The following is a 26,580-nucleotide window of genomic DNA, read 5'->3' as shown; positions in this document are numbered from 1 at the left end:
CTACTAAAGACGGATTCTATAAACTTCAGGTACTTAAAAGAATCAAACCGCTCCTTCACGTGCAAGACTTCAGAACGGTCCTTCAAGCAGTTATCTTTTCTAAGATAGACTATTGCAATTCTATCTTACTAGATCTCCCTTCCGCTTCCATTAAACCCCTTCAGATGCTCCAGAACTCAGCTGCGAGAATTCTGACTAACACCAGGAGAAGAGATCACATTTCCCCCACTCTCAAGAACCTGCACTGGATGCCTATACACTTTAGAATCATCCACAAATCCATCACTATCATCCACAAGGCTATCCATCACCAAGCAACACTTGATTTACAAATACCACTCAGACAACACACATCCACCAGACCCATCAGAGAAGCCTACAGAGGATCACTCCTCGTTCCCCAAACCAAAACCACTCACCACCTAACTTTCAGAGACCGAGCCTTTTCCACAGCCGGTCCTTCACTATGGAATAGGGATGTGAATCGTTTTAGGACGATTAAAATTATCGTCCGATAATTTTAATATCGTCTTAAACCGTTATGGAACACAATACAATACAGATTCTAACGATTTATCGTTATAAATCGTTAGAATCGTGAGCCGGCACACTAAAACCCCCTAAAACCCACCCCCGACCCTTTAAATTAAATCCCCCACCCTCCCGAACCCCCCCCAAATAACTTAAATAACCTGCGGGTCCAGCGGCGGTCCGGAACGGCAGCGGTCCGGAACGGGCTCCTGCTCCTGCATCTTGTCGTCTTCGGCCGGCGCCATTTTCCAAAATGGCGCCGAAAAATGGCGGCGGCCATAGACGAAAAAGATTGGACGGCAGGAGGTCCTTCCGGACCCCCGCTGGACTTTTGGCAAGTCTCGTGGGGGTCAGGAGGCCCCCCACAAGCTGGCCAAAAGTTCCTGGAGGTCCAGCGGGGGTCAGGGAGCGATTTCCCGCCGCGAATCGTTTTCGTACGGAAAATGGCGCCGGCAGGAGATCGACTGCAGGAGGTCGTTCAGCGAGGTGCCGGAACCCTCGCTGAACGACCTCCTGCAGTCGATCTCCTGCCGGCGCCATTTTCCGTACGAAAACGATTCGCGGCGGGAAATCGCTCCCTGACCCCCGCTGGACCTCCAGGAACTTTTGGCCAGCTTGTGGGGGGCCTCCTGACCCCCACGAGACTTGCCAAAAGTCCAGCGGGGGTCCGGAAGGACCTCCTGCCGTCCAATCTTTTTCGTCTATGGCCGCCGCCATTTTTCGGCGCCATTTTCCAAAATGGCGCCGGCCGAAGACGACAAGATGCAGGAGCAGGAGCCCGTTCCGGACCGCTGCCGTTCCGGACCGCCGCTGGACCCGCAGGTTATTTAAGTTATTTGGGGGTGGGGGGATTTAATTTAAAGGGTCGGGGGTGGGTTTTAGGGGGTTTTAATGTGCCGGTTTTTCGATTTTTCGATTTTTTAACGATTTTCACGATTTTTCACGATATTTTACCCCCCCAAACGGCAACAATACGATTCCCTCCCCCTCCCAGCCGAAATCGATCGTTAAGACGATCGAGGACACGATTCACATCCCTACTATGGAATTCTATTCCTCCGGATTTGAGACAAGAACCATGCCTACCTACTTTTAGAAAAAGGCTTAAGACTTGGCTATTTAAACAAGCCTTCCCAGATCCGAATTGAATGATAGCAACTTTTATAAGAGATAGCAAATTTTATAAGAGACTTCACAATATAATGTAAATAATTTAATCCAAACTTCTCGGTTTTCTTATTCTAATTCTCTCCCCAGTTATAAGACCCTTGTTGTAATGTAACTTTTGATCTCTTTGCACTTGTTTATGTTCCGTTTTTTGTTCACACCCCCTCGTTGTATGTAAACCGGCATGATATGGTTTCTAATCACGAATGCCGGTATAGAAAAACTCTAAATAAATAAATAAATAAATATTGTAAAATATCTGATTTGTTAACACAAGGACAATTTAAAAATAAACCTTCCCTGAACATCTTTCTAGGCCCCCTTTTTCTTTTTGTATTACGAAAGTGACATCACAAGACAGGAGACAAAAATGGTTTAATGAGAGCGATGTTGACAGATCTATGGGCAGATATGTGAATGCTTTACAAACATGCAAATAGGATGGATTGGGATTAGTTAAAGATGAGAAAAAGATGAAGACAAAAATAGAAATAGAATGCCCTCTGTTCTGAACTTCTGAATAATGAAAAATACATTTTTCTGGGTGCAGGAAGAAGAAGAGGGTTGGAGAATGGCACCTAGTCATTTCCTGGCAGACATTAAAGGAGGAAACCAAACCTACAAAGGTCAGTCGGGGATTAATGAGGGCCTGGGTATTTTTCTCCCAATTGAATGGAAAGATGTATGCTGTTCTTTCATCACAATAATAAAACTATGTGCCCAGGCTGGGACAGATTTCACAAGGTTAGATTGTAGCCAAAACAAAGAACAACTGCAGTCGTTTTATTGTTACATTAGGGAGCAGAAAAAAGCAAGGCATATTTTATTTGACTACTTTAGAGCCCGAAGATGTATTATCCTGAAATCTTTTTGCTTTGCTGATGTTAATAGTCACTAACAAGAATGTATTTTGTTCTTTTAACTATTACACAGCCCCTCATTGGGATCTGGACTATACTTTGCTTTATCTCACAATCAGTAAGCATGTAGTAATTTGATAGAATGTTTTGTAAAAAACAGAGAAACAAGTAATTAACTTGGGAATAAATCTGAGTAATATGAGCGCCTTTTTCCAAGTTACTCATCTTTTGGCATTAAATACTTTCTTGTTTTAAAGAAATTGGTGCAATAAGGAGACATGCATTCAAGTATGGATTTTCTTCCTCATTCCCATCATTATTCATAGAGGGAGCTTTCACTATTTTATGACAATGGTTTAGTATGTTAGCACAGTCTGAATGTTAATTTTACATTTCCATTCACAGCCTATTCATTCTTGAAATCTCATTTTATGGTGTTGTAATACATGCTAATGGGTTTCTTCTTACTGTGTGATAAGTGGGCTCGTGCATTGTTTTGGTATTAAACTGAAAATCAAAGATAAGAAAACTAAAACTTTGATGTGAGTCATTAATCTTGGAAGTTAATAAACTGCTTGAGACCTTGAGAAAAATTACTAATCCATCAGAATGAAAAATTGCCCGAGAGACCCTGAAAATATAAAGATTCATGGGATCTTAAAATAATCCATGAGATTAGGCCTGGAAGATGCCAGAGGTTGGGAAGAAAATTGTATGGACTGGCATGATATAGGCTGTGAAAATGTGGTAATTCTGCTGCAACCCTATGGATTCCTTTTTGGTGTTAATGTGTTTAGTATCTTTTGCTTTGTGATGTTGGTTATGTATGATGACATTTATACTTCATTAAGTGCATATGAGATATTACGGAGCTGAGAATACCATAGTGTGAAAAAAATGAAAACCAGCAAAACAGTTCCTCATTACTTTCCATTTTTTCTGTAAAAACAAGCAGCCAGAAACAATGTCATTGTAGCATAATTGTGCAGAACAATTGAGCAAATGTCCAGTTGAAGCAGGTCAACAGTGTTGCAACCCTGTTTAAAGATTCTGCCACCGAAATGTATTGAGTTTTAAGTGACAAAGTTAATTCTAAGACATGCACTTATTGTTTTATTTCTTTGTATTATTGTTTTCAAGAATAAACTATTCCTCCATTCTAAAAAGTAATATACTCATTTTATAGTCCAAACAATTTCTTGGGACAATGCTACAGTTATCTCACAGTTCAACAGAGACAAGTGACTCTAGTTCAAAATTCCTGAAGTGGTTAAAAAAAAAACATTTATGCAGTGGGTATACAGTCAATCACATATTTCAAGCTGCCACCCAGTTCATATAAATAATGGATAACATATGTTTTACAGGGAAACCTGATTTACTTAGCTCTGTCTAGGGGTTAATAATTTAAATAATTATGTCCCGGAGGGGCCTTCTGTAAAATGTTTAGTGTGTTTACCTTTGTCCAGCAACTTCATATAGTTCTTTCTCCAGTAAAGACTTCATATCATCATAACCATATATATTTTCTTTTATTAAAAATTACACTTAATTCACAAAATAGTAACATCAGCTTTTTGGATAGAGAAAATCCTCTTTTAGCAAGGAATATCTCTTTTTACTTCCTGGATTTCCTCTTTGCTGTATCTTGAAATATATGAAACCTCTGACCCTTAGACCTTTATAATTTATTTTCTTTACACTATCCATAATTGGCTCTTTATCAGATTTAACATTAAATTGAAGTTTTCATGTTGGGTCAACCTTTCTATTTCTTCAATGAGGTGATTGTTGTAATTTATTAATTTGACCTCTGGGAAGTGAACAGGGAAAAAATCTGGATAGCAATTTTCATAAAAGAAGGCATTCACTCTATTAGAGAATCCAAGATACAAAGCTGCATTCTGTTACATGCCAGTGACTGACTTTATTTTCTATCTTAAATGTTGTCTCATTTACCATTTTCCACTTGGGAAAACATAAGATTAAGACTTGTACCACCTTGCTGAATTTGCTCAGTCTTCCCAGGTTGGCCCATTGGGTTCTCATGCCCTACTTGAGAACCCAATGGGCCAACATATATTACTACAATATATTCAGGACAAACTCTAGTTTGCCCTGAATATATTGTAGTCCAAAAAGATGGTTCAGCAAGAGGCCCGTGAAGAACACGTTTCAGTAGTCTAAGCAGAAAGTGATAAGAGAATGGTTTTGTATTTTGGTGGTATGTTCATAAAGGAGGGGATGGTTTTTGGCCATGTTATACAGGAAGAAACAATGTGCTTTAGCAGTGTTTTGGATGTGTCTATAGAAGGAACTCAAGGCATCCAAGATGACCCCCAAGGCTAAGGACCAAGGGAACCAAGAGGATGAGAGCGCCATCCTCAGAAATTCAATAGGAAGGAAGAGGGGAAATGGGTTTGGGGGAAAGATAAGATGTTCTGGCTTGTCCATGTTAATTTTAAAGTGGTGGCAAGAGATCTAGGAATCAGACAAGCAGGCTGAGATTTGGGACTGGATTATTGGTGAAGTTTCTAGTATAGAGAGGTAGATCTGGGAGTAGCCTAAAAGTGGTATTGAAAGATGTGAGAGGAGTTCAGTACACCACTGAAATGTAGAGAGCAAAGAGAATAGGGCCCAGAACAGATTCTTGAGACACACCAACAGATGATGCAATAGTAGTGGAGGAAGAACCTCCAGAGATGCGCATGGTTCGGAATGATGTAACTTTGAAGGATACTAACAGAACAGAGAAATTAGAGCAGCTTAGGAGAGCAGTTGCAATAAATGCTAAAGTGGACCAGGTCCCTTTATGTAAAAAGTAGACAGAGCAGAAAGATTCCAAAACACCCCATCAACTGATAAGCAGGTTGTTAATACAAACAAAAAAACATACTGTGAAGGGTAGCAAGTGTCTAAACTCTTTGTGCTGCAGCATAGCTGATGCAGCCTCGAGGATGTACCCATAAGGCCCACACTAGCCACTGGCAAATGCACCCTGTAGCAGGACAGTCTGGAACTTCACCTTTACCAGCCTCCTCCCCCACAGGTTGAGCCTTTGGGTTCTTGCAGCCAGCAGGACTTAGGTAGATCCCTAGGGCAGAGAAGATAGTACAGTCCAGAGGCATACCAGGTCAGGAAAAGTAGCAGACTAATAGGTCAGGAATAGGCCAAGTTTGGGGCAGGCAGCTAACAAGAGTGGTCTGGTCTAGGCAAGGGGTCAGGTCCAGGGAGCAGGCAATCATGATCAGGTCCAAGCAAGAGGCAAGATTTGAAATTCAGACCAAGGTGGACAGAGATACACAGGGAGAGTGGACAAGATGGAAAGGACAGGGCGAGGATGGACTCTTTACCTGGGTAACAAGCTAGGTGGAGAGAACATTGCACAAATCTCATCTTGGAGTGAGTTTCCTCACTCCGTAGATCATCAAATCTTCACAAGAGACCACTGTTCTGTTCGTACGTCTCACATTGAATGTCAAAGTGGCCCCTAACCCCCTACACTAATACTTAAACCTCACCTCGAGTTACTAGGTGGGCCTCCCATAGGGATACAAATACCTGTCTAGGGAGGAGGCACTAGGGCAAGGCTCGCTCTCTCTCTCTCTCTCTCTCTCTCTCTCTCTCTCTCTTTCTCTCAGCCTGTAGCGCACAACATAACGCAAATGAAAGAGGTGTAGTTATTGGCCACGCTAACAGTGCGGCACACGATAAATCTTCCCTACTTTACATTTTCTCCGCCCCCTGAATACGAAATTAAAAATTTGCATGCGCAAATCGCGTTAACTGCTGTTAGCACAGTTTGCGGAATTATCACATGTGGTAACTCCTTGGAAAATGAGGCCCTGAGAAACACACACTATCACATTTTCTGGAGATAAATAACAGGGGATCTAATCAAACTTTGCTAGAATCTGAAGAATATGAAGACGAAAAAGGGCAAAAACAAGTGGGCTGGGTAGGAATGGACAAAAGGTAAGTTAACAGGGTGATGAGGGAAGGTGGAGACAGTAGGTCAGAGGAGGATAGCAGATTTACTAACATGAGGGATAGACGGATGCTTAGCCTGCCAGCAAGTTATGCCTTGATCAGAGCACGAAGAGCTTGATTAAATAAGAGAGTTCAATCGTTAGGTGTAGAGGTGGTTCTTCTGAGTTAGGGAAAAGCTTTGGGAAAAGATTTGGTTCATGATTGAAGATTTGGGAAACTTTATTACATTGCAAATCTCTGTCCTTGCTGGTAAGAATTCAATGTTTGAAAATCGGATCTACGCCTTGGAGAACATTCTTTTACAGATTGATTCTCCTGTATTGCAGTTACAAAATATGGTTCAGGAGGAGAAATCTGAGATTTACCAATTTTCCTAAACTATTAACTGTAACACCCAGACATATGTTTAGGAGATACTTGATTGAGATTATCAAGATACCAGAACATTCATTACCTCCTGTACCAAGGATTTACTATCTTCCTCCACCTAAAAGGCAGGAGAATTTTTTGGATAGTCATCGTCAAATATCTGCGAACATGGATCAATCTCTTGATATCTTGGCTTTATTAGAGACTTCTGATATACATTCATGGCCACAGCGCTACTTTGATAGTCTTTGTAGCACTGCAACTGGACAGCGATTGGTTACTGAAGATGTATTTTAAGCATCGTGGTGAGATTTTTCTGATATTTCTAGGCAAACTAAAAAAATGTAAACAGTTTCTCTTGATGCTTTCCCTAGTGTTGCAGCTTGATGCTTTATTTTTTCTTAAATTTCTATGCAAATGCATTAAGTATAGAGGTGTCTCATATGTTTTCTGTGAATGATCTCAGCTTTCTTTTTCTTGAGTGGCAAGGCTGTTCAGACCACTTCATCACCCGTAACATCTTCTGTAACTTAAGGTTTGTTTTCATTATATAGTTATTGGCTCTGGATAATACTGACTTCTAAATATTTCCTCTTAATATGTTTCTTGGTGAGTTGAGATGGTGAAACCCTTCCCTCCTAAATTTTTTTACTTAAAATGGAGACAATTTGTTTTTTTTTCTTTTCTTGTTCCTTTCTCTAGTTATTATATTTTTATATTGCTTTATTTTTTCTATGTCAATTTTTTGTTGATGATTATAAATAATTTTTAAAAGCCCTCAGTCTGATGGAATAAATACAGGTAGAATTGAAAACATACAGGAAAGAAACAATTTGCATGCTCTGAATGTGGTAAAAGTATCAAGCAGAGAAAACTCATGGAAAACCAGAAAATCTTGGAATGGAACAGCCAGAGTTCAGCTACAGAATATGGGAAATGCTTTCTAAATAAAGCAACCCATACTCATTAGAGAATCAATTTGCATGTTCTGAGTGTGCTAACAGTTTCATTCGGAAAGCCCATTTCACGTGAAAATCAAAATTCCACACAGCAGCTGGATCAAGTTCAAGCAGGGAATATAATAAAAGCTTAAGTCAAGAAAATTATAAATTCAGGTCTCCAGTGGCACACAAGTGGGGAGAGTATGAAGAAGTCCCTCTGTGAAGCCCCATGTTACCTTCTGTTCGGGCTGCTGGATCTGCAGTAGTCCCTCCCCTGACATCATCTCAATGAGCTGGCATAAAATCAGGGCCCCAGTGGCACATCAAAGCCTAAACCTGAACACATGCACCATAGATAATTCCTCTAGGCTTTGAAACTCCTCTCACTTCCATTCATGGTATGTTTCTTTACAAGAATGGGTAAGAAGAGGAAAGGATCCACATATGAGAAATTTAAAGAAATACATTAATTTAAATTATAAATATAAATAAAGAAATTTAAAGAAATACATTAACAACACAACAAAGGAAGGCTTCTACAAACTGCAAGTCCTAAAAAGGCTTAAACCCCTACTTTTTTTCCATGACTTCAGGACTGTCCTCCAAGCCACGCTCTTTGCTAAGATTGACTACTGCAACACTCTTCTTCTGGGGCTTCCACTCTCATCCACAAAACCATTGCAGATGCTCCAGAATGCAGCAGCTAGAGTCTTGTCCAATACAAACCGCAGAGATCACATCTCCCCCATCTTAAAGAACCTACATTGGCTGCCAATAAATTATCGAATCTTACATAAATCCCTTACCATAATCCACAAAACGATCCACAAGCAACAACCGTTGGACCTCCAATTCCCCCTCAAACTTCATTCCTCATCCAGGCCCATCAGAGAATCATATAAAGGATCCCTCCATGTACCTCCTAACAAAACTTCACGCCACACCGCAACCAAAGAAAGAGCATTCTCTATAGCGGGACCCACTATTTGGAACAATTTACCTCCAGACCTCAGACAGGAACCCTGCCTACAAACATTTCGAAAAAGACTTAAAACCTGGCTATTTAGCCAAGCTTTCCCTTAATCTATTCAATTTCTGAACTCCACATCTCAAGCCTACTGGACAACTTACTTAGCGATACCCTTTTATCACAATGGTTATCCCTCTGTCCTTCTCTTTCTTCTTTTCCCAAGTTCGATCTCCTTGTTATATGTAACTTTATTACCTCCTCTGATTATTTTACTGTTAAATGGTTGATAAGAATGTTTACCCCTTTGTTACATGTAAACCGATTTGATATGACTCCTGTCATGAAGGTCGGTATATAAAATAATTAAATAAATAAATATGTTCCTCATTCCAAATCTCTCATCTCTTCCACTTCGATGCAAACCACCCTCAAGGATTTAAATTTCATCCGGTGAGAAGGTACTGTGGTTGGGGCCCTTGAATTAGATAATTTTACCACTGCTATTGATGAGACCTCGGTCTTTTTAAGCCCTGATGCTAGGATCCTTTCTTTGGCGGGTGATGGTGCTAACTCTGGGGCTGGGGTGGCATTAGAAATGGTTATCTTGCAATTTCCAGTTCATGATGGAGAGGGTTTAACAATTGAAACTTCAGGAAGATTATCAGTGATTATTTCTAAGCCAATAGAATGTGTATATTAATGTAACCAGCTGTTATCACTGTACAGACTCTGTAGGACTAGAAAATGCTTTGACCTGTAAGATAGATAAAATGTTGGTCTCAGTAGATGCTCTGATTATTACAACTAACAGACACTCTCAGCAACTTAAAGTTCAGGAAGGGAAGCTGGGTCAAGTTGAAAATTTGGTTAAATCTTTGTATAATTTAAACCTTGCTGTGATGATACATCATAAATTAGAAAACTTAGATAATGTCTCTAGGAGACTTCATTTATGTTTTCTCAGTTTTCCAAAAGCTCTCTAATATCACCTCTTGAGATGTTGAAAAGTTTTATATAGATTTGCTGAAAGTCTCTAAAGAAGTCAGTTCCCCTGTAACTAGGACATATTGGGGTAGATTTTCAAAGGGTTACGCGCGTAACCCCCGAAAACCTGCCCCTGCGCGCGCCGAACCTATCTTGCATAGGCTTGGCAGCGCGCGCAAGCCCCAGGACGAGTGTATGTCCCGGGGCTTCAAAAAAGGGGCATTACGGGGACAGGGCCATGGTTGGGGCACTGGTCCAGGGGGCATTCCGGGGGCGGGGCTGAGGCCTCTTGTGTTGCAGCCCTGCTGAGGGATGGCGCGCCGGCAGCCAGCCGGCACTCGCAAGTTACAACTGCCCGGAGGCAAGCGTAACTTCGACTATAAAGGTCGGGGGGGGGGTTTAGATAGGGCTGGGGGGTGGGTTAGGGAAGGGAAGGTGGGGAGAGGCAGAAGGAAAGTCCTCAGAGGGAACGGAAGAAGGCTACGCAGCTCAGCACGTGCAAGTTGCACAATTGTGCACCCCCTTGCGTGTGCTGACCCTGGATTTTATAACATGCGTGCAGCTGCGTGCACATGTTATAAAATCAGGCGTAGATTTGTTCGCGCCCTGTTGTGCGAACAAATCTACGCCCACGCGTATGTCTGAAAATCTACCCCAAAATATGCCCATGGGAAAAGAAGGCCATTTGTCTCCAGGGGAGTCCAATGAAGTCCCTGACTTAGGTTTGTCAGGATTTTTGGAACAGATTCTTGGTCAAAGAGTGGCAATTCTTCCTGATGCTTCCCAAGAAACCCAACAAAGAAGGAAATTATTTTTACAATAAAGCAGAAAGTTATTGCTCTGGAAGCTATTTTCCTTTTACAATTTCTCTGTAAATACTCTGTTAAACTAGAAGAGATCAAATATATCTTTCTTAATCTTACACAGCTGGAGGGTTTTATTCAGAGTAGGACCCGCAGGATGTAGGAGTATCATAGATGTCTCTGAATCTTAGCACTAGGAATAATTAACCTTGTTTTTTCCCCCCTATGGTGTTTACTTTGTTTTTTCTCCCCCCGTAGTGGTCTAATTAATGGTATTCTACTGTTAAAGCTATAGGGGTAGATTTTCAAAGGGTTACACGTGTAACCCCGAAAACCTGCTCCTGCGCATGCCGAGCCTATTTTGCATAGGCTCGGCAGCGCGCGCAAGCCCCAGGACGCGCGTATGTCCCGGGGCTTTGAAAAAGGGGTGGGAAGGGGGCGGGATCGTGGGCATGGTGCCGGTCCGGGGGTGGGACCGAGGCCTCCGGCACAGCGGCTGTGCTGGGGGGTTGATACGCCGGCAGCCGGCTGGCGCGCACAAGATACGCCTGCCAGAGGCAGGCGTAAATAAGTAAAACAAGGTTGGGGGGATTTAGGTAGGGCTAGGGGGTGGGTTAGATAGAGGAAGGGAGGGGAAGATGGGGGGGAGTGGAGGGAACGGGGAAAGCCATCGGGGCTCCCCTTGGGCTCAGCGCGCACAAGGTGCACAAGTGTGCACCCCCTTGCGTGCGCCGACCCCGGATTTTATAACATGTGTGCGCAGCAGCGCGCGCATGTTATAAAATCAGGTGTACATTTGTGCACGCCGAGTAGCGCGCACAAATATACCGCGCGCGCAGATTTTAAAATCTGCCCCATAGTTTCTTTGTGTATTTTTTCTGGTTGTTGTTGTAGTAAAATTGGGCTTTGTTTAATTGTAAAAGCACAATAAAGATTAAATTGTAAACTAAATGAATTCTTTGCTTTGGTCTTTACCGAGGAGGGTATCGGGGAGATACCTTCACGAGAAACATTCTTTAAGAATGTTGATTCTGAGGGGCTGAAGCAAATCACGGTGGACCAGAGCAAATTGACAAACTAAGGAGTAATAAATTACTGCTACTAGGCAGCATACACCTCAGAGTGTGAAAGAACATAAAAATGAAATTGTAAACTTATTACTAGAAATCTCTAACTTCTCATTCATTTCAGCTGTGGATTGGAGGGTGGCCGACATAATGCAGATTTTTAAAAAGGGTTCCAGGGGTGATCCGGGAAACTACAGACCAGTGAGTTTTATGTCAGTACTGGGAAATATGGTAGAAGCTATTTTGAAGATGGTTTTGAAAATGGCTTACTGACCATTTCAATAGGCAGAGATTAATGTGGCAGAGCCAACCCTATTATGTTTGTCTGTGGCCACAAGGTGGTGCCCTGAACAATTGTAGGTGCCCTGTGCAAAGGCAATATGCTCTGTCTGTAAAGCCCTGCCTCTCAGGCACCCACACACACCTCCACAGACACAGAGACTCTCTGTCACATGTGCGTGCGCATACACACACACACAGACACACAGGCTGTTCTCTTAATTTAATACATTTTGGGCTGGATTTTAAAAGGATTACGCGCATAAGGTACGCACGTAATGCTTTTAAAACGGCCCTACGCGCGCCGAGCCTATTTTGCATAGGCTTGGTGGCGCGCGCAAGCCCCGGGACGTGCGTAAGTCCCGGGGCTTGTAAAAAGGGGCGGTCGGGGGCGTGGCCAGGGCGCGTGGTGTCAGCTCGGGGACGTATTCGGGGGTATGTGGGCGGTCCGGGGGCGTGGCCGAGTGCCCCGACACAGCGGCCTGTGTTAGGGCCTGCCGCGCCAGCAGACAGCCGGCGCACATAAGTTACTACTGCCCAGAGGCAGTAGTAACTTTTCGAATAAAGGTAGGGGGGGTCTAGATAGGGCCGGGGGGTGGGTTAGGTAGGGGAAGGGAGGGGAAGGTGCGGGGGGATGGAAGGAACGGGCAGCGCGCGCAGGGCTTGGTGCACGCAAATTGCACAAATGTACACCCCCTTGCGCGTGCCGACCCCGGATTTTATAAGATACGCGTGGCTACGCGTGTATCTTATAAAATCCAGCGTACTTTTGTTTGCGCCTGGTGCGCGAACAAAAGTACGGGCGCGCGTAGATTTATAAGATCTACCCCTAAAAGAATATTTATTTATCTTTTCCACTCTTGCTTGCTTTTGAAAATTTACATCAGTTTTATACCAGATAATCCAAGCAGCGTTGGGTACTTTTCACTAATATACTCTGTTAGCAAATCCCTGTCTCTCATGCTCCCACAACAGGCACAAGCTGACCCAAGTCCATGTAGGCACATACATATAACCACACATAGATAGGTACATACCCACATATGCATATATATATGGCGTTGTGTGAGGCCACCTTCAGTTCTTGTTTTTTCATGAAACCCAATGATTGTGATATTTTTCTATAAGAAGATTTTGTAAAATTTATAATTATTTTCTCCATGGGGTCCTCTTTGTTCACCTGTTTTTTTGGTCCTCCTAAGACTTCTAGGTAGGTTTTTCAGTTGTTTCTAAGTTTTCTTAATTTTTTGCATGGCCACTGTGTGGATGGGCAGCATCGGTGAGATTTTGGTTTAAAATAAACTCATTTGATTTTGTCTCACTTATTTTTTGACTGATAACTCAAAAAGAGAAGAGGGCCTGTGGCATTAAGAAGTTCCCCCAATGCAGTCAGATCATGTCTGTCATGGATCCCTGTGATAAATGTAGGCTCTGCCTGTGGGACAACCAAGATGCCTCAGAGTGCTCCACATCAAGATGATAGCCTCCAGAAGACGGTTCATCGACATTAAAATCGGAAACATCAGTATTGGCCTTGAAGAGCCCAGGAGCTGGACTAGATGCTAGTGATGAATCAACATTGAGGAAGCATCAATCTTTAAGAACATGCCATACTGGGTCAGACCAAGGGTCTATCAAGCCCAGCATCCTGTCTCCAACAGTGGCCAGTCCAAGCCATAAGAATATGGCAAGAACCCAGAAACTAAGTCTATCCCATGTTTCTGTTGCTAGTAATAGCAGTGGCTATTTTCTAAGTCAACTTAATTAGGCATACATGGAGACCAGGGAGACAGACAATCATCTCCTTTGCCCTGTTCAATGAAAGAGAAGGATTCCATTCCATTGGCACCAGCATGTAGGAGTACCGATGCTGAGCAATAGGCAAAGGCTAGGAAGCATCAGCATCAGTCTCCATTGATGAACAATGCCAGGAGCAGGGAGATTCTCTTCTACATTTTCTCTTACTCCTTCCACCTCACCCTTTCTCTCTTTTTTTCCTCTCTTTAGCACGTCTTGCTCTTTTTGCTTCTGCTGCTACATTCAGAGCAGCAACAAAGGCAACAGGTTAGCAAAAATTGTGATCTTGGCTTTTCAAACAAACTTGCTGCAGCATTATCTACTTAATTCTCCTATGCTAATTAACTTGCTACTTAATGTAGTTTAGTGTATAAGAGTTAATACCTGAACAGTTCATTAGCCTTCTATAGCCTAGTCCATTCCCATATTTGAAAATATGATCATGCTAAAAATGAGCATGGCCTTGTTAATGCTAATGATCATGGATTTTTTTTATTTCATTAAATAATTAGTACATAGTTTGCTCTTTAGAGTATGCACTAAACATTAATGTGCTTTACTAAATAGCCCCCTAAGCACAGTACCTTACATTTGTCCTTGTTGATTTTCATTGTATTATTTATTTATTAAGAACATAAGACATGCCATACTGGGTCAGACCAATGGTCCATCAAGCCCAGCATCCTGTTTCCAACAGTGGCCAATTCAAGTCACAAGTACTTGGCAAGTGCTTGATTTCTTTACTCCATTATTGTCCTTATGAAGTGAGGATAACTTTTGAAAGCTTGTCACAGATATATTATGCTAGTCCAATAAAAAGCTATCGCCTGTATTTTGTTGGTTGACCCTTAATTCCACCTATCCATTTTATAAGGATAATTTTGAATGCTAATCCTGCCCTCCAATGTACTTGCAACTTCTATCAAGTTGTTATCATGTATAGATGTTTAAGTATATTATTTGTATGGATGTCATCATCCATGTCATTACTGAAAATATTGAATAGCACAAGATCCAAGAATCCAACTTAATATGCATATTTAGGCTGGATTGAATCACTGCTAATTACTTTCAATAATGTTTTTCCAACCATTTATAAACCTATCTTAAAGTAACAGAATCCATATTATATCTTCCTGATTTACATACAAGCATGTCATATACAACAGAGGTAAAACCTTACTTAGTTCAAGATGTATCTCATCTATTGATATCTACCATATCTATATGGTTTGTTGCGCCATCATGGAAGAAAATTAGGTTGATTTGGAAAAATTAGTTTTGCGCAGATGTGTTGGTTGCTTCTTTGAATCTTGTTATCCTCTTGTTGATTACAAATTGATTGCTCTAGATTTGTATGAGGTATTAAAATAAAGTTGTTCAGTTTATAATTCCTATGGGCCTCCTTTTCTACTTTTTAAAGGTAAGCACCATATTGTAATCATCACTTGTAACTTTCTGTACTCCTCATCCCTTTGCTTCTGGATAACAGACATCTGGCAGTACAGAGATGAGTCCTGGAATTTCCCCCAGCGGCATGACCCAGAGCTGGTCAAAGAGGAAAAACGAAAAGAAGTGGAAGAGGAGATCAGAGAACAGGTTTGTGTCAAATATTAACTGTGGAGCAGATCATTGGTAATAATAATTTTTCCTTGAGAGCTCTATGTAGAGGTCTATTTTGTAGCTTTTCTAATGTAGAGGTCTATTTTTGTAGCTTTTCTAATCTTGGATATCATTTTTGAGAATGGGTGCTTAGAACTGAATCCTATATTCCAGATGTGGCCTACAGTAACATAGTAAATTTGGAGTCACTTGGTCTGTTTACTGAGCCTCACCTTGTCTGACTAAAAATATGAAAGAAAAACTGAGCACTTAAAGCGAGTTTAGACATGATGTGGTTATTATTCTTTATATTAAATATGAAGTAAATTTTCAAAGGGTTTAGGTGCCTAATTTTGAATATGTATTAGTGCTGAATGCCCAAATTTGGGCCCCTAAAATGTGAGTGGTTACAGGGTTGGAGAAAAAAAAAAGAGTTTCTTAGCCCTGATTTTCAGCACTAGGTACTTCATTTAGGGGATCATTTACCAAGCCATGGGAGTCATTTATCAAAGTGCTATATGGCGTTTTCACATACAAAAAACACTTTTAACGCATGTGAAAATGCCTTAACATGTGCGAAAGCACCATAACGCATGGTGAGATGCAAATGAGAAAAAGGGGAGGATTTTTGGCCAAGCTCACAGTTTTGTGAAGCTGTATTGCATGGCTTTAACTACACCTTTTTTCATTTGCGTAAAGCTGTGCGATAGGGCTTTATTGTGATGTTTTTGCAAATACTGTTTTAAACTCCTGGAGAGCCAGCCTAGCTATTTGTGCAATGTTCTCTCAACCTAGCTTGATATTACCCAGGTAGAGAGTCCATCAAGCTAGACTGAGAGAACACTGCACAAATCTCATCTTTGGGTGAGTTTTCTCATTCCGAAGGGCATCAAATCTTCACAAGAGAGCACTGTTTTGTTCATACGTCTCACTTTGAATGTTAAAGTAGCCCCTGACCCCTACACTAATACCTAAACCTCACCCCCAGTTACTAGGTGGGCCTCCCTTAGAGATATAAATACTTATCCAGTGTGAAGGCATTATGTCTAGGTGTGCTCTCTCTCTCTCTCTCTCTCTCTCTCTCTCTCTCTCTCTCTCTCTCTCTCTCTCTCTCTCTCTCTCTCTCTCTCTCTCTCTCTCTCATAACTAGGCTGGCTCTCCAGGAACTTACAACTACTAAACATGGTCCCCCCAGTGGTTGTATGTAGAAAATACAACATTTCTGGCACTTATTGCAAAGTGTGAAAAAGTTATTGCGATAAACTGCCTATTACCATAAAACATGCCCCTTTTCCTATCGAATGCGATATATAGTGCATTTTGATAAATCCAGGCCCATGTTAGATATTTACCATGCAGTAAACACCTTGTAGTAGCAATAAACCATGGTAATTTGAATACCATGCATTTGTTTGCTCCCAATAATGCCAAAATGGTAATGAGCAGTTCTGCATGCAAATGCATGCAAACCAACTTACTACCTGGCAATTTCATTTTAATAAAATAACACAGCTTGGCTGAAAAATCTTAAGCTGCATTATTTTGATGAAAGTTAATTACAACTCTGGAGTTGTAGCTAGCTTTCCCCAGGAGCATTGGGATGCTAATGCTCCTGGGGAAAGCATCCCAATGGTCTTAGAGTGGTGTGTTAAAGGACCCAAGGAGCCCAACGCTCCCCCTTCAAAAGTGTAAAAAATCCTGTAAATCTTGTGAGACCTTCACTGTACCACCTAATGCCCGCTGTTTCTAGAGGAAGCCACAATGCTAGAAAAGTAAAAAAATAAAAGATTTTGTGATGGAGGCCCCTCTACTTCATATAATGCGATAGGAGCATAATTGACAAGCGGTAAGGTGAGCTGATGCCATTTTTACTCAGACAGCGCAGGAACTCAGACAGCCTAAGGAACAGTCTGGGCTCCAATAGCCCACCAGATTTAGGAACCTAAGGAGCTTGTTTACTGAGCCCAGTATTTATCCCGAGCAGGAAAATACCACTGGGTTTACTAAGCTGTGGGATTCAATACTGCAGCTTTGGAAACGGGATAAGAAGATGTGACCAGAGGGGTTGGGAGCTCCAGAATCCTGAAAAGTGAGTCTGGCGTATTGGAAAGGGGTAGGCTTTGAAGGCTAGAAGAGGGCAATTTAGACAAAGGGACAGGAAGGGAAGGAATGGCCTCTGCTACACCATATAAACCTTTTATATTTTTTACATTACTTGCATTTTGTCCACTTCTAGAGGTAGCAGAGAGTCTCAGAATAACCCCAGGGATTTTTATTCTTTGGTCCAGTTGGGCTCTTTCAAAAGATGGTGGCCCTGTGCTAAGGGGCAACCATGAAGTGGCATTTGCAGGACAAGTAACCTACAGTATTTTTCCCCGCAGTATTTTAAAACTGGAGAAAACACCACACCGTTTGCAAAGCTGCAGTATTGAATACCACAGCATAGTAAACCTAGTGGTATTTTTTTCCTCAGGATAAATACTGTGACTCAGTAAACAGCCTTCTTAGGTTCTTAAATCTGGGCAGACGAATAGCAGGTCTAAATTTAGGGTCCTAATTGTTACGTTTCTAAATCTAGATGAATTTTCAGCTGAAAATATATGCTTTCTAGGTGTGCTGAAAATAAGTCTTTACCTTATGTTCCTAAATGTTGGTATTCAGCTTTTTTTGTATATCCTTTTTCAGGTGTGCTAAACATTTTTTCCTTTAAACACAAAATGAGAAAAACCTTTTAGTGCCTCTAACCTTAAATCAGAGACATTTTTGAAAGAGAAAGACACCGTGGGTATGATATAACAACAAACTAGAAAAAAGTGCTAATTTAGTAATTCAGAGTTGATTGGATTATTTGGGGTAAGAAAGGAGCTTTAATCATTTTTACAGTCACACATTATATTTGCTTTCCATTGGACTACTGTGTAGAAAAAATTATTAGACAATCAGAGGCTGGACTTGATGAACCTCTGGTCTTCCAACTATGAGCTTTATTCAAAAATAATTTTGGCCTTGCTGTGCCTATTAAAAAATCTATTTATATAATTAGGCTCTAACAAATCATAATTACTGTATCTAGTCTTGGTTTTCTTACTCCCTTCCCAAAACATTCTGTTATTATTACTCCTATTTTTTATTTTGTTGACATAGAGCCACAGATCAAAAATATTTCAGAATTACATTTTGAAAAAATGAAGGACTAGGCAGATATTCTGCCTTCAATTTTGAGCTATCTGATTTCCTCACATAGCAACACAACACAGAGATACACTGAAATTAAAGATTCAGAGGCCAATATTCAAAAAAAATATTACAGATAACTTATCTGGCTAAATTTAGTAAAATAATTTATCAGATATATTCAGCATATGAATGTCCTGCTGAATATCATGGAATAAAGTTATCCGGGTAAACTTACCCGGATAACTTTTAAACCTAACTGACTGTTCCCTGTACTTACCAGGATCAGTCCAGACAGCTGGGTTATGCCTCCCCTCCAGCAGATGGAGTCAGAGAGAAAACTGAAAACACCCCCTAGATATACCGGTGTACCACCTGCGATCCCCCAGTATTTTCTCTGACTCTAGCAGATGGAGAGGCATAACCTGCGGTCCTGTCCTGGTCAGGTTGTTCGTACTAGGAATTGCTCTTTTGACTAGAACAAGTAGTTACTTACCTTCGGGTCCCTGTTGGTCAGGTTTGTCTGTTGGTTAGGTTTGTTTGTTTCGTTTGGCGCAGCGCACAGCGCAAAGCACAGAGCGGGGCAGGCACAGAGGGCATTGCCCTCCTTGATTTCCCGGATTAGTGTGTCCCAGTAGGTTGGGGGAGAGATTACCGGTGGGCCGGTAATCTCTCCCCCCTATGTACCAGGGTCCATTACCCTGAAGGGGGTTTTATACAAAAAAAAAAAAAAGAAGGAAATTTCAAGTTTTTACTTTCCTGCTCTAGAGCCACTTAAGGCCTGTTGCTGACAGGCAGTGAGCTCTCTCCTGCAGCCCCGGCCTGCCGTGCCTCTGTGGACTCCGGAGGGGGTGGCTGAGTCACCCGGCGCGCGCTAGAAGGCACAGTTGCTTTCTCCCTGCATTTTGGTGTGCTTTCTGTCCCTGCTCCGTTGTCGGCCCGGGATGCTGCGTTCTTTGGCCTGCACGGCCTGCGGGAGGGCGGGGGAGCGACTCTCCCGAGAGGGTCTCTGCTCCCGATGTCTTCCCGGGGGCGAGGGACCCTCTTGGGAGCCGAGCGCTGCCCGCAGCGGCTTCTCTCCTCCTTCTTCTTTGCGGCAGAGCAGGCCACCGGGCACTCGATCTTCGGCCCCTCCTCCCTCGGGAAGGAGGGCGGCGGCCATCTTGGCCACGCGGCAGTCGGAGTGCTCAGCGTCGGAGGAGGGTTCCTCCCCTCCTCCGCCCGACCTAAGCCCGAAAACGCCGCCCATTTCGGAGGATCCTCCAGCCCCTCCCCCTTCTGGTGCAGGTAAGAAAGATTTAAAAAGATCAGTGCCTTTTTCGTCCGATTTTGTGCTGTTAATGCACAAAGCTTTCTTGCAAGCAGAGGCAGGATGGGAAGCTGAAGCCCCCCCCCCCCTCTCAAGCTTCCCAGGATCGTGGTTGATCAGGGGAACATGGGGGCTATTGACCCTCGCCCGCGGGATCAGAGGGACCAGGGGGCTCGTGACCCCCGTCCGCCGGCGAAAGGAAACTCGGGGGCTTGTGACCCCAACCCACGGGGGGGGGGGGGGGGGGGGGCTGCCGGTTAAGGGGACCACGGTTCCATGCCATATCCTCAGGGGGACCCGGATTCCTTAGTAGGGAGCGATCAGGGATCTGTTGATGGGGACGACCCCCAGGTGCTCCGGTTATTCGGAAAGGAGGAGTTAGGATTTTTAATCCTTCATGTCCTGAAGGAGTTGGAGCTTCCGGCCCCGCAACAGGAAGCGGACACTTCTACAGGGGATGTAGCTATGGCGGGCCAGAAGGCCCCCCTCAAAATTTTCCTTTCCTTTTCCTTTCCTTTTCCTTTGTATCCAAGGAGTGGGAACTCCCAGAAGCCTCGCTGCGAGTGAGCAGGGCCATGGAAAAGCTGTATCCCCTACCAGCGGACTCCCTGGATCTCCTAAAGACCCCCTCGGTGGATTCGGCGGTTACGGCCGTAGTCAAGCATACAACCACCCCCGTCAGGGGGGGGATAGCCCTTAAGGATCTTCAGGATCGCAAGCTGGAGGTATTGCTGAAGCGCATTTTTGAGGTGGCGGCCTTAGGTGTCCGGGCAGCGGCGTGCAGCAGTCTCGTGCAGAGGGCCAACCTGCGCTGGGTTCAGCAGCTACTTACTACGCAGGAGCTTCCACCAGACGAGGCTGAACAAACGAACTGTGTGGAGGCTGCAGTCGGCTATACAGCGGATGCCTTATATGATTTGTTGCGGACCTCGGCTCGTTTACTGTGGCTCCGTCGTTGGTCGGCGGACACTTCCTCCAAGGCCCGACTAGTTTCCTTTCCCTTCAAGGGTAAGCTATTGTTTGGCAACGAGTTGGATCAGCTCATTAAGGACCTGGGAGATAATAAAGTTTACAAGTTGCCAGAGGATAAGCCGCGTCAATCTCGGTCTTTCGAGAATGCCAGAGCTCGTTTTCGGGGTCAACGGCGGTTCCGAATGGGAAGGGGTGGCTCCTTTTCCCAGAAGCAGCAGGCGAGGACCCAGTCTTGGTCTCCTTCCTTTCATGGCAGGAGGCCTCCTCGTGCGGGAGCCTCGCATTGTTTCACTTCCAACAAGCCAGCTCAATGAAGGCGCGCAGGCCCACTCCTCCGTTCACTTTATCGGGGGTCGATTGTCCCGGTTTTGGGAGGAGTGGGTCAACATAACTTCGGATCAATGGGTCCTCGACGTTGTCCGCCACGGTTACAAGTTGGATTTTGCACGTCCCCTCCGGGATCTTTTTATGATATCGCCATGCGGTCCTCCGGAAAAGCGGCTGGCTGTCGCTCAAACCGTCGACCGTTTGCGGACTCTAGGGACGGTGGTGCCGGTCCCGCCGGCCCAGCACAGGACTGGTCGGTTTTCCATTTATTTTCTGGTTCCAAAGAAGGAGGGCACATTCAGACCAATCTTGGATCTCAAGGGAGTGAACAAGGCGTTACGCGTGCCTCGTTTTCTTATGGAGACGCTAAGATCTGTTATTGCGGCCATCCACAAGGGAGAGTTTTTGGCTTCTTTGGATCTGACCGAGGCATATCTTCACATTGGAATCCGAGAAAGTCATCAGAAATACCTGAGGTTCATGGTGCTGGGAAACCATTACCAGTTTTGTGCCCTTCCGTTCGGATTGGCGACCGCTCCACGAGTGTTTACCAAGGTTCTCGTAGTGGTGGTGGCTTCTCTCCGTCGTCAAGGAATCCTGGTGCATCCCTATCTCGACGACTGGCTCATTCGGGCGAAGTCGGAAGCATTGTGCAAACGAGTGGTTTGCTTGTTGGTGCAGCAGCTCCAGTCGTTGGGTTGGGTAGTCAACTTTGCGAAGAGTCGACTGGAACCGACCCAACAGTTGGAATTTTTGGGTGCCAGATTTTTGGGTGCCAGATTGACGGGCAGGGTTTTTCTGCCTCATCAACGCATGGTCAATCTAATGGCACAAGTGCGGAACCTGATGGATCTTCAGAAGATACCTACGGCGTGGGATTACTTACAGGTCATTGGTCATATGGTGTCTACTCTGGAGATGGTACCGTGGGCTTTTGCGCATATGCGACCGTTAGAAAGAGCTCTCCTCTCTCGCTGGGATCTCAGATCCGAGGATTACGGGCAGGAGTTACCTTTGCCGGAACCGGCCCGTTCCAGTCTCTCTTGGTGGCTAACCCCAGACCATCTTCTGCAAGGAGTGGACCTGGAGCCTCCATCTTGGATAGTGGTGACGACGGATGCCAGCTTCTATGGCTGGGGGGCAGTCTGCCAGTCCCGAGCGGTTCAAGGGACATGGTCTGCGCTCCAGTCCACCTGGTCCATCAATCGCTTGGAGACCAGAGCGGTACGTCTGGCCTTGCGTCTCCTCCTCCCGATGGTGCGCAGTCGAGCAGTACGCATTCTGTCAGACAACGCGACCACAGTGGCGTACATAAACCGACAAGGCGGCACAAAAAGTCGAGCAGTGGCGACAGAGGCAGCATTGTTGATGGCCTGGGTGGAGCGTCATTTATCACGCTTCGCGTCATTTATCACGCCTGAAGAAAGGTTTGGCTTACAATTCACTTAGGGTTCAAGTGGTGGCTCTGGGGTGCTTGAGAGGTAAGGTCGAGGGGTTCTCACTTGCATGTCATCCAGATGTTGCTCGTTTTTTGCGAGGCGTTAGGAACTTGCGTCCTCCGGTGAGGATTCCCTGTCCTACCTGGAACTTGAACCTGGTTCTCCGTGGTCTGTGCGCGGCTCCTTTTGAGCCTATTAAGACAGCCTCGCTGAAGGACCTAACTCTAAAGACGGTTTTTCTGGTGGCCATTTCGTCAGCTCGTCGTGTTTCGGAGTTGCAGGCTCTTTCGTGCAGGGAACCATTTTTGCGGATTTCTACGTCGGGAGTTTCCTTACGTACCGTTCCATCCTTCTTGCCAAAGGTGGTTTCGGCGTTTCATGTTAATCATACAGTGGAATTACCTTCCTTTTCGGAGGAGGAGCTGCAGTCTCCTCAAGGTCGAGAATTGAGACGTTTGGACGTCCGTCGGGTTCTCCTGCGGTATTTGGAGATTACTAACAAGTTTCGCAGATCAGATCATCTCTTTGTGTTGTGGAATGGTCCCAAGAAGGGGCTTCAGGCATCAAAAACTACTATTGCACGCTGGTTGAAGGGCGCGATAGCATCAGCGTATATTGGCTGTGGTAAGCCTGTCCCTGATGGGCTTAAGGCTCATTCGTTGCGTTCCCAGGCGGCTTTGTGGGCAGAAAACCAGTTGGTGTCTTGCCAAGAGATATGCAGGGCGGCCACTTGGAAATCCTGGCATACTTTTGCCAGACATTATCGCTTGGACGTTCATGGTCCGCCTGCAGAGTCCTTTGGGAGCAGCGTGATTCGAGCGGGACTCTCAGGGTCCCACCCCAGTTAAGGCGGCTTGGGTCCATCCCAGCTGTCTGGACTGATCCTGGTACGTATAGGGAAAGGAAAATTAGTTTCTTACCTGATAATTTTCGTTCCTTCAGTACCAAGGATCAGTCCAGATGCCCGCCCATGTTTTCTGGGAGTCCACTCGTTTTCGAGATTTCTCGATGGCAGATTATCTTTATAGCTGGTTGACAAGTTTCGACGGTAAGTTGCCATTGTTTTGTGTTGTTCTACACATTTTCTGTTGTCCTGGTTGTTCCTTGTTTGTCAAGGAAGTTCTTGCTTGATCTGGTCAATGAGTTTAAAAAAAAAAAAAATTTTGGCAGTGGCTACAGTGGTCTTATCGTTAATTCTGCTTTGATATCACATATACTGAGGGATCTCAGGTGGTACACCGGTATATCTAGGGGGTGTTTTCAGTTTTCTCTCTGACTCCATCTGCTGGAGGGGAGGCATAACCCAGCTGTCTGGACTGATCCTTAGTACTACAGGAACGAAAATTATCAGGTAAGAAACTAATTTTCCTTTTGAATATCAGTGATTAGGCTTTAGATTTATCTGGATACATGTTCCCAGATAACTTAAAGCTTGACTAACTATGTTCAAAAGAATATAGTAGGGATCTGCATTTGTTTGAAATGAATGGCATTCCAAAATGAATGAGACCCCCATTTGTTTCTTTTGGGGTCCACTGAAATGAATGGAGGGGGTCCCATGAATTATAAAAATTAGGTTCATCCCATTTGTTTCATCCCCCTTTCATTTCTAAGGACCATCAAAGCCTATGGGCGATAGAAATCAGTGGTAGAACAGGTATAATACAGTTAGGAATGGTTACTTAGTATAACAGCTAGCCAACCCCTTAACAGTAAGTCATGTGTGACCATACTGCCTTATCAGACTCTGGGTAGGACATGTTGTCAAGGAGACAAAAGAGACTACATATTGCAGTGAAGTATTTTTCTATTCCAAACTATCACCGCCCTCTGGATCCATTGACACTGATATTGAAGACTGAAAATGTCCGAGATGTACTGTGCAAAGTATGCATTCCTTCTGTAGACATTGTCTTGGGAGATGCTGTTTTTGAGCTCTCAGAGAGTTCCAAGATTTGAACTTTTCTCAAACAACTTTTCAGCTGCTGACCATTTTAGTCTTATCTGGTCTCATGCACTTTCCCAGTCAGCAGAGTAAGACAGGCAGTAGTTCTGTGTTGCAGTTTGTTCTCTCCCTTTGGGGGAGGGTGGAGGGTTTGGGTATGGGTGGAAGAGAGAGGGAAGAATTGCAGTGCTGCTGCTTATTTTGTTTCTGTCTGCCTGGGCAATGGGTACTAAGGATGTGCATCGTTTTTTTGACGGATGAAAATATCGTACAATATTTTCTAATCCGTCAAGTATCAGGGGTCCCCGAAAATGATAGGAAAACCCCACAAAATTTTCATGTGGTTTTCTTATCGTTTGGGGGGAGAAGAAAGGGCACACTGAAAAAAAACCCCAAACTCACCCCGACCCTTTAAATCTAATTATTTAGAATCCCCACCCTCCTGACCCCCCCAAAACTTTCCTAAAGTACCTGGTGGTCCAGCGGGGCTCGCAGGAGCGATCTCCCACTCTCGGGCCATCGGTTGCTACTAATCAAAATGGCACCGATGGCCCTTTGTCCTTACCATGTGACAGGGGCTATCGGTGCCATTGACCTGCCCCTATCACATGGTAGGAGCAATGGATAGCCCGCGCCATTTTTTAACATGGCGCTGGCTGTCCATTGCTCCTACCATGTGACAGGGGCCAGCCAATGGCACCGATAGCCCCTGTCACATGGTAAGGGCAAAGGGCCATCGGCGCCATTTTGTTTACTGGCAGCATATGGCCCAAGAACGAGAGATCACTCCCGGGACTCCCGCTGGACCACCAGGTACTTTAGGAAAGTTTTGGGGGGGTCGGGAGGGTGGGGGATTCTAAATAATTAGATTTAAAGGGTCGAGTGGTTTTTTTTCGGCTCGGGACAGCCGAAAACAAAAAGCATCCGGACCTGCGGGAAACAGAATTTCCCATGGGTCCACGATCCCGAAACTGGAACCAATTCCGGCACCCGATTCACATCTCTAATGGGTACTAGGTGAGCAGTGCAGAGAATGAAGCACACACTGTTTTATGGAGCCTGCCAGCTCAGCATCAGAGTCAGAACTAGTGCAGAGTGTGACATTCAATGAATCATTGTCTTTGTGTCTGAGAAAGTTCTTCGCACACACAAATTAGTGTGACACAGTCAGTGGGTGTACACCATCAGTTATGGTACCAGTAAGAAATAAAAAATAATTTTAATATCCAATCCCCAAATGATAGGGAAAGTATAAGGAATGACAGAGGAGGAAAGGGAAATGTTGACAATGTTGACAGCAATAACCAAAGAAGTCGTTCTTTGTCTAAGTTGATGCAGGGCTTCTTCAAGCCTAAAATGTCACAAGGCAGCTGTATCCAGAAGAAATTGAAATGTAGAGAGCATGTGCCACTGCAGACTGCAGATACGCATGTTTCATTCCCTTCTCTTTTGAAAAAAGGAAAAAGGTTTGAGACTTATCCAAGGAGGCAGAGAGTAGCAAGGCGAAAGGGGCAGGAGAACAGCAATGCCTAAAACCAGAAACAGGCTCTTCTTTCCTCACTACAGATGATGATGTGAAGGAAATATTTTCAGCCATTGATTCAGATGAAGAATCTTTTCTTGCTTGTCTGAATCAGAAGATATTGAAGGGGTACTAGAAGAAAATTTGGGAGGAGTATACAGCAGTTTTTTTTATCTCCCAGTTAATTGATGAGGGAGATAGAACAAAACGAGCATGGTGATGAAGAGCAGGTAGCACAGGTAGAGAGCATGACTGCTGTCCCTGGCATTGTTTTTTCAGTGTCAGCATCCACCCAAGGATATAGAGAAGGGATCATGGAAGAAATCCGTGATCTAGAAGCACTTCACAATCAAGGAGGACCCACATATTCACTGTGCAAAGGACATCAGTTGAGGAAAGCAAGAGGGGCAACTGAGGATCCTAAGCCTTTTACAGCAGTTCAGTGGAAGTCCTTTAGCCCCTACTATGCGTCAGATGCAACAACCCACCATGGATGAAATGGGATGGTGTTTGGTAGCACTGCCCCATGTTA

General features: G+C 44.1%; 1 protein-coding gene across 1 annotated transcript in view; it reads left to right on the top strand.

Annotated features, from left to right (window-relative positions):
* Nucleotides 1-26,580, top strand: part of IQCA1 (IQ motif containing with AAA domain 1) — a 645,805-nt gene that overhangs the window by 374,850 nt on the left and 244,375 nt on the right. Inside the window, exons 9-10 of the mRNA XM_029606410.1 lie at nucleotides 2,249-2,324; nucleotides 15,251-15,357. Of these exons, the coding sequence (XP_029462270.1) occupies nucleotides 2,249-2,324; nucleotides 15,251-15,357 (183 nt within the window). The remainder of the gene's footprint in view (nucleotides 1-2,248; nucleotides 2,325-15,250; nucleotides 15,358-26,580) is intronic.

The sequence above is a fragment of the Rhinatrema bivittatum genome, chromosome 6, assembly GCF_901001135.1.
Source record: "Rhinatrema bivittatum chromosome 6, aRhiBiv1.1, whole genome shotgun sequence".
In the NCBI taxonomy this organism is placed as follows: domain Eukaryota; kingdom Metazoa; phylum Chordata; class Amphibia; order Gymnophiona; family Rhinatrematidae; genus Rhinatrema; species Rhinatrema bivittatum.
Note: the sequence above shows the minus strand (reverse complement) of the source record. Positions and strands in the feature narration are given on the sequence as shown.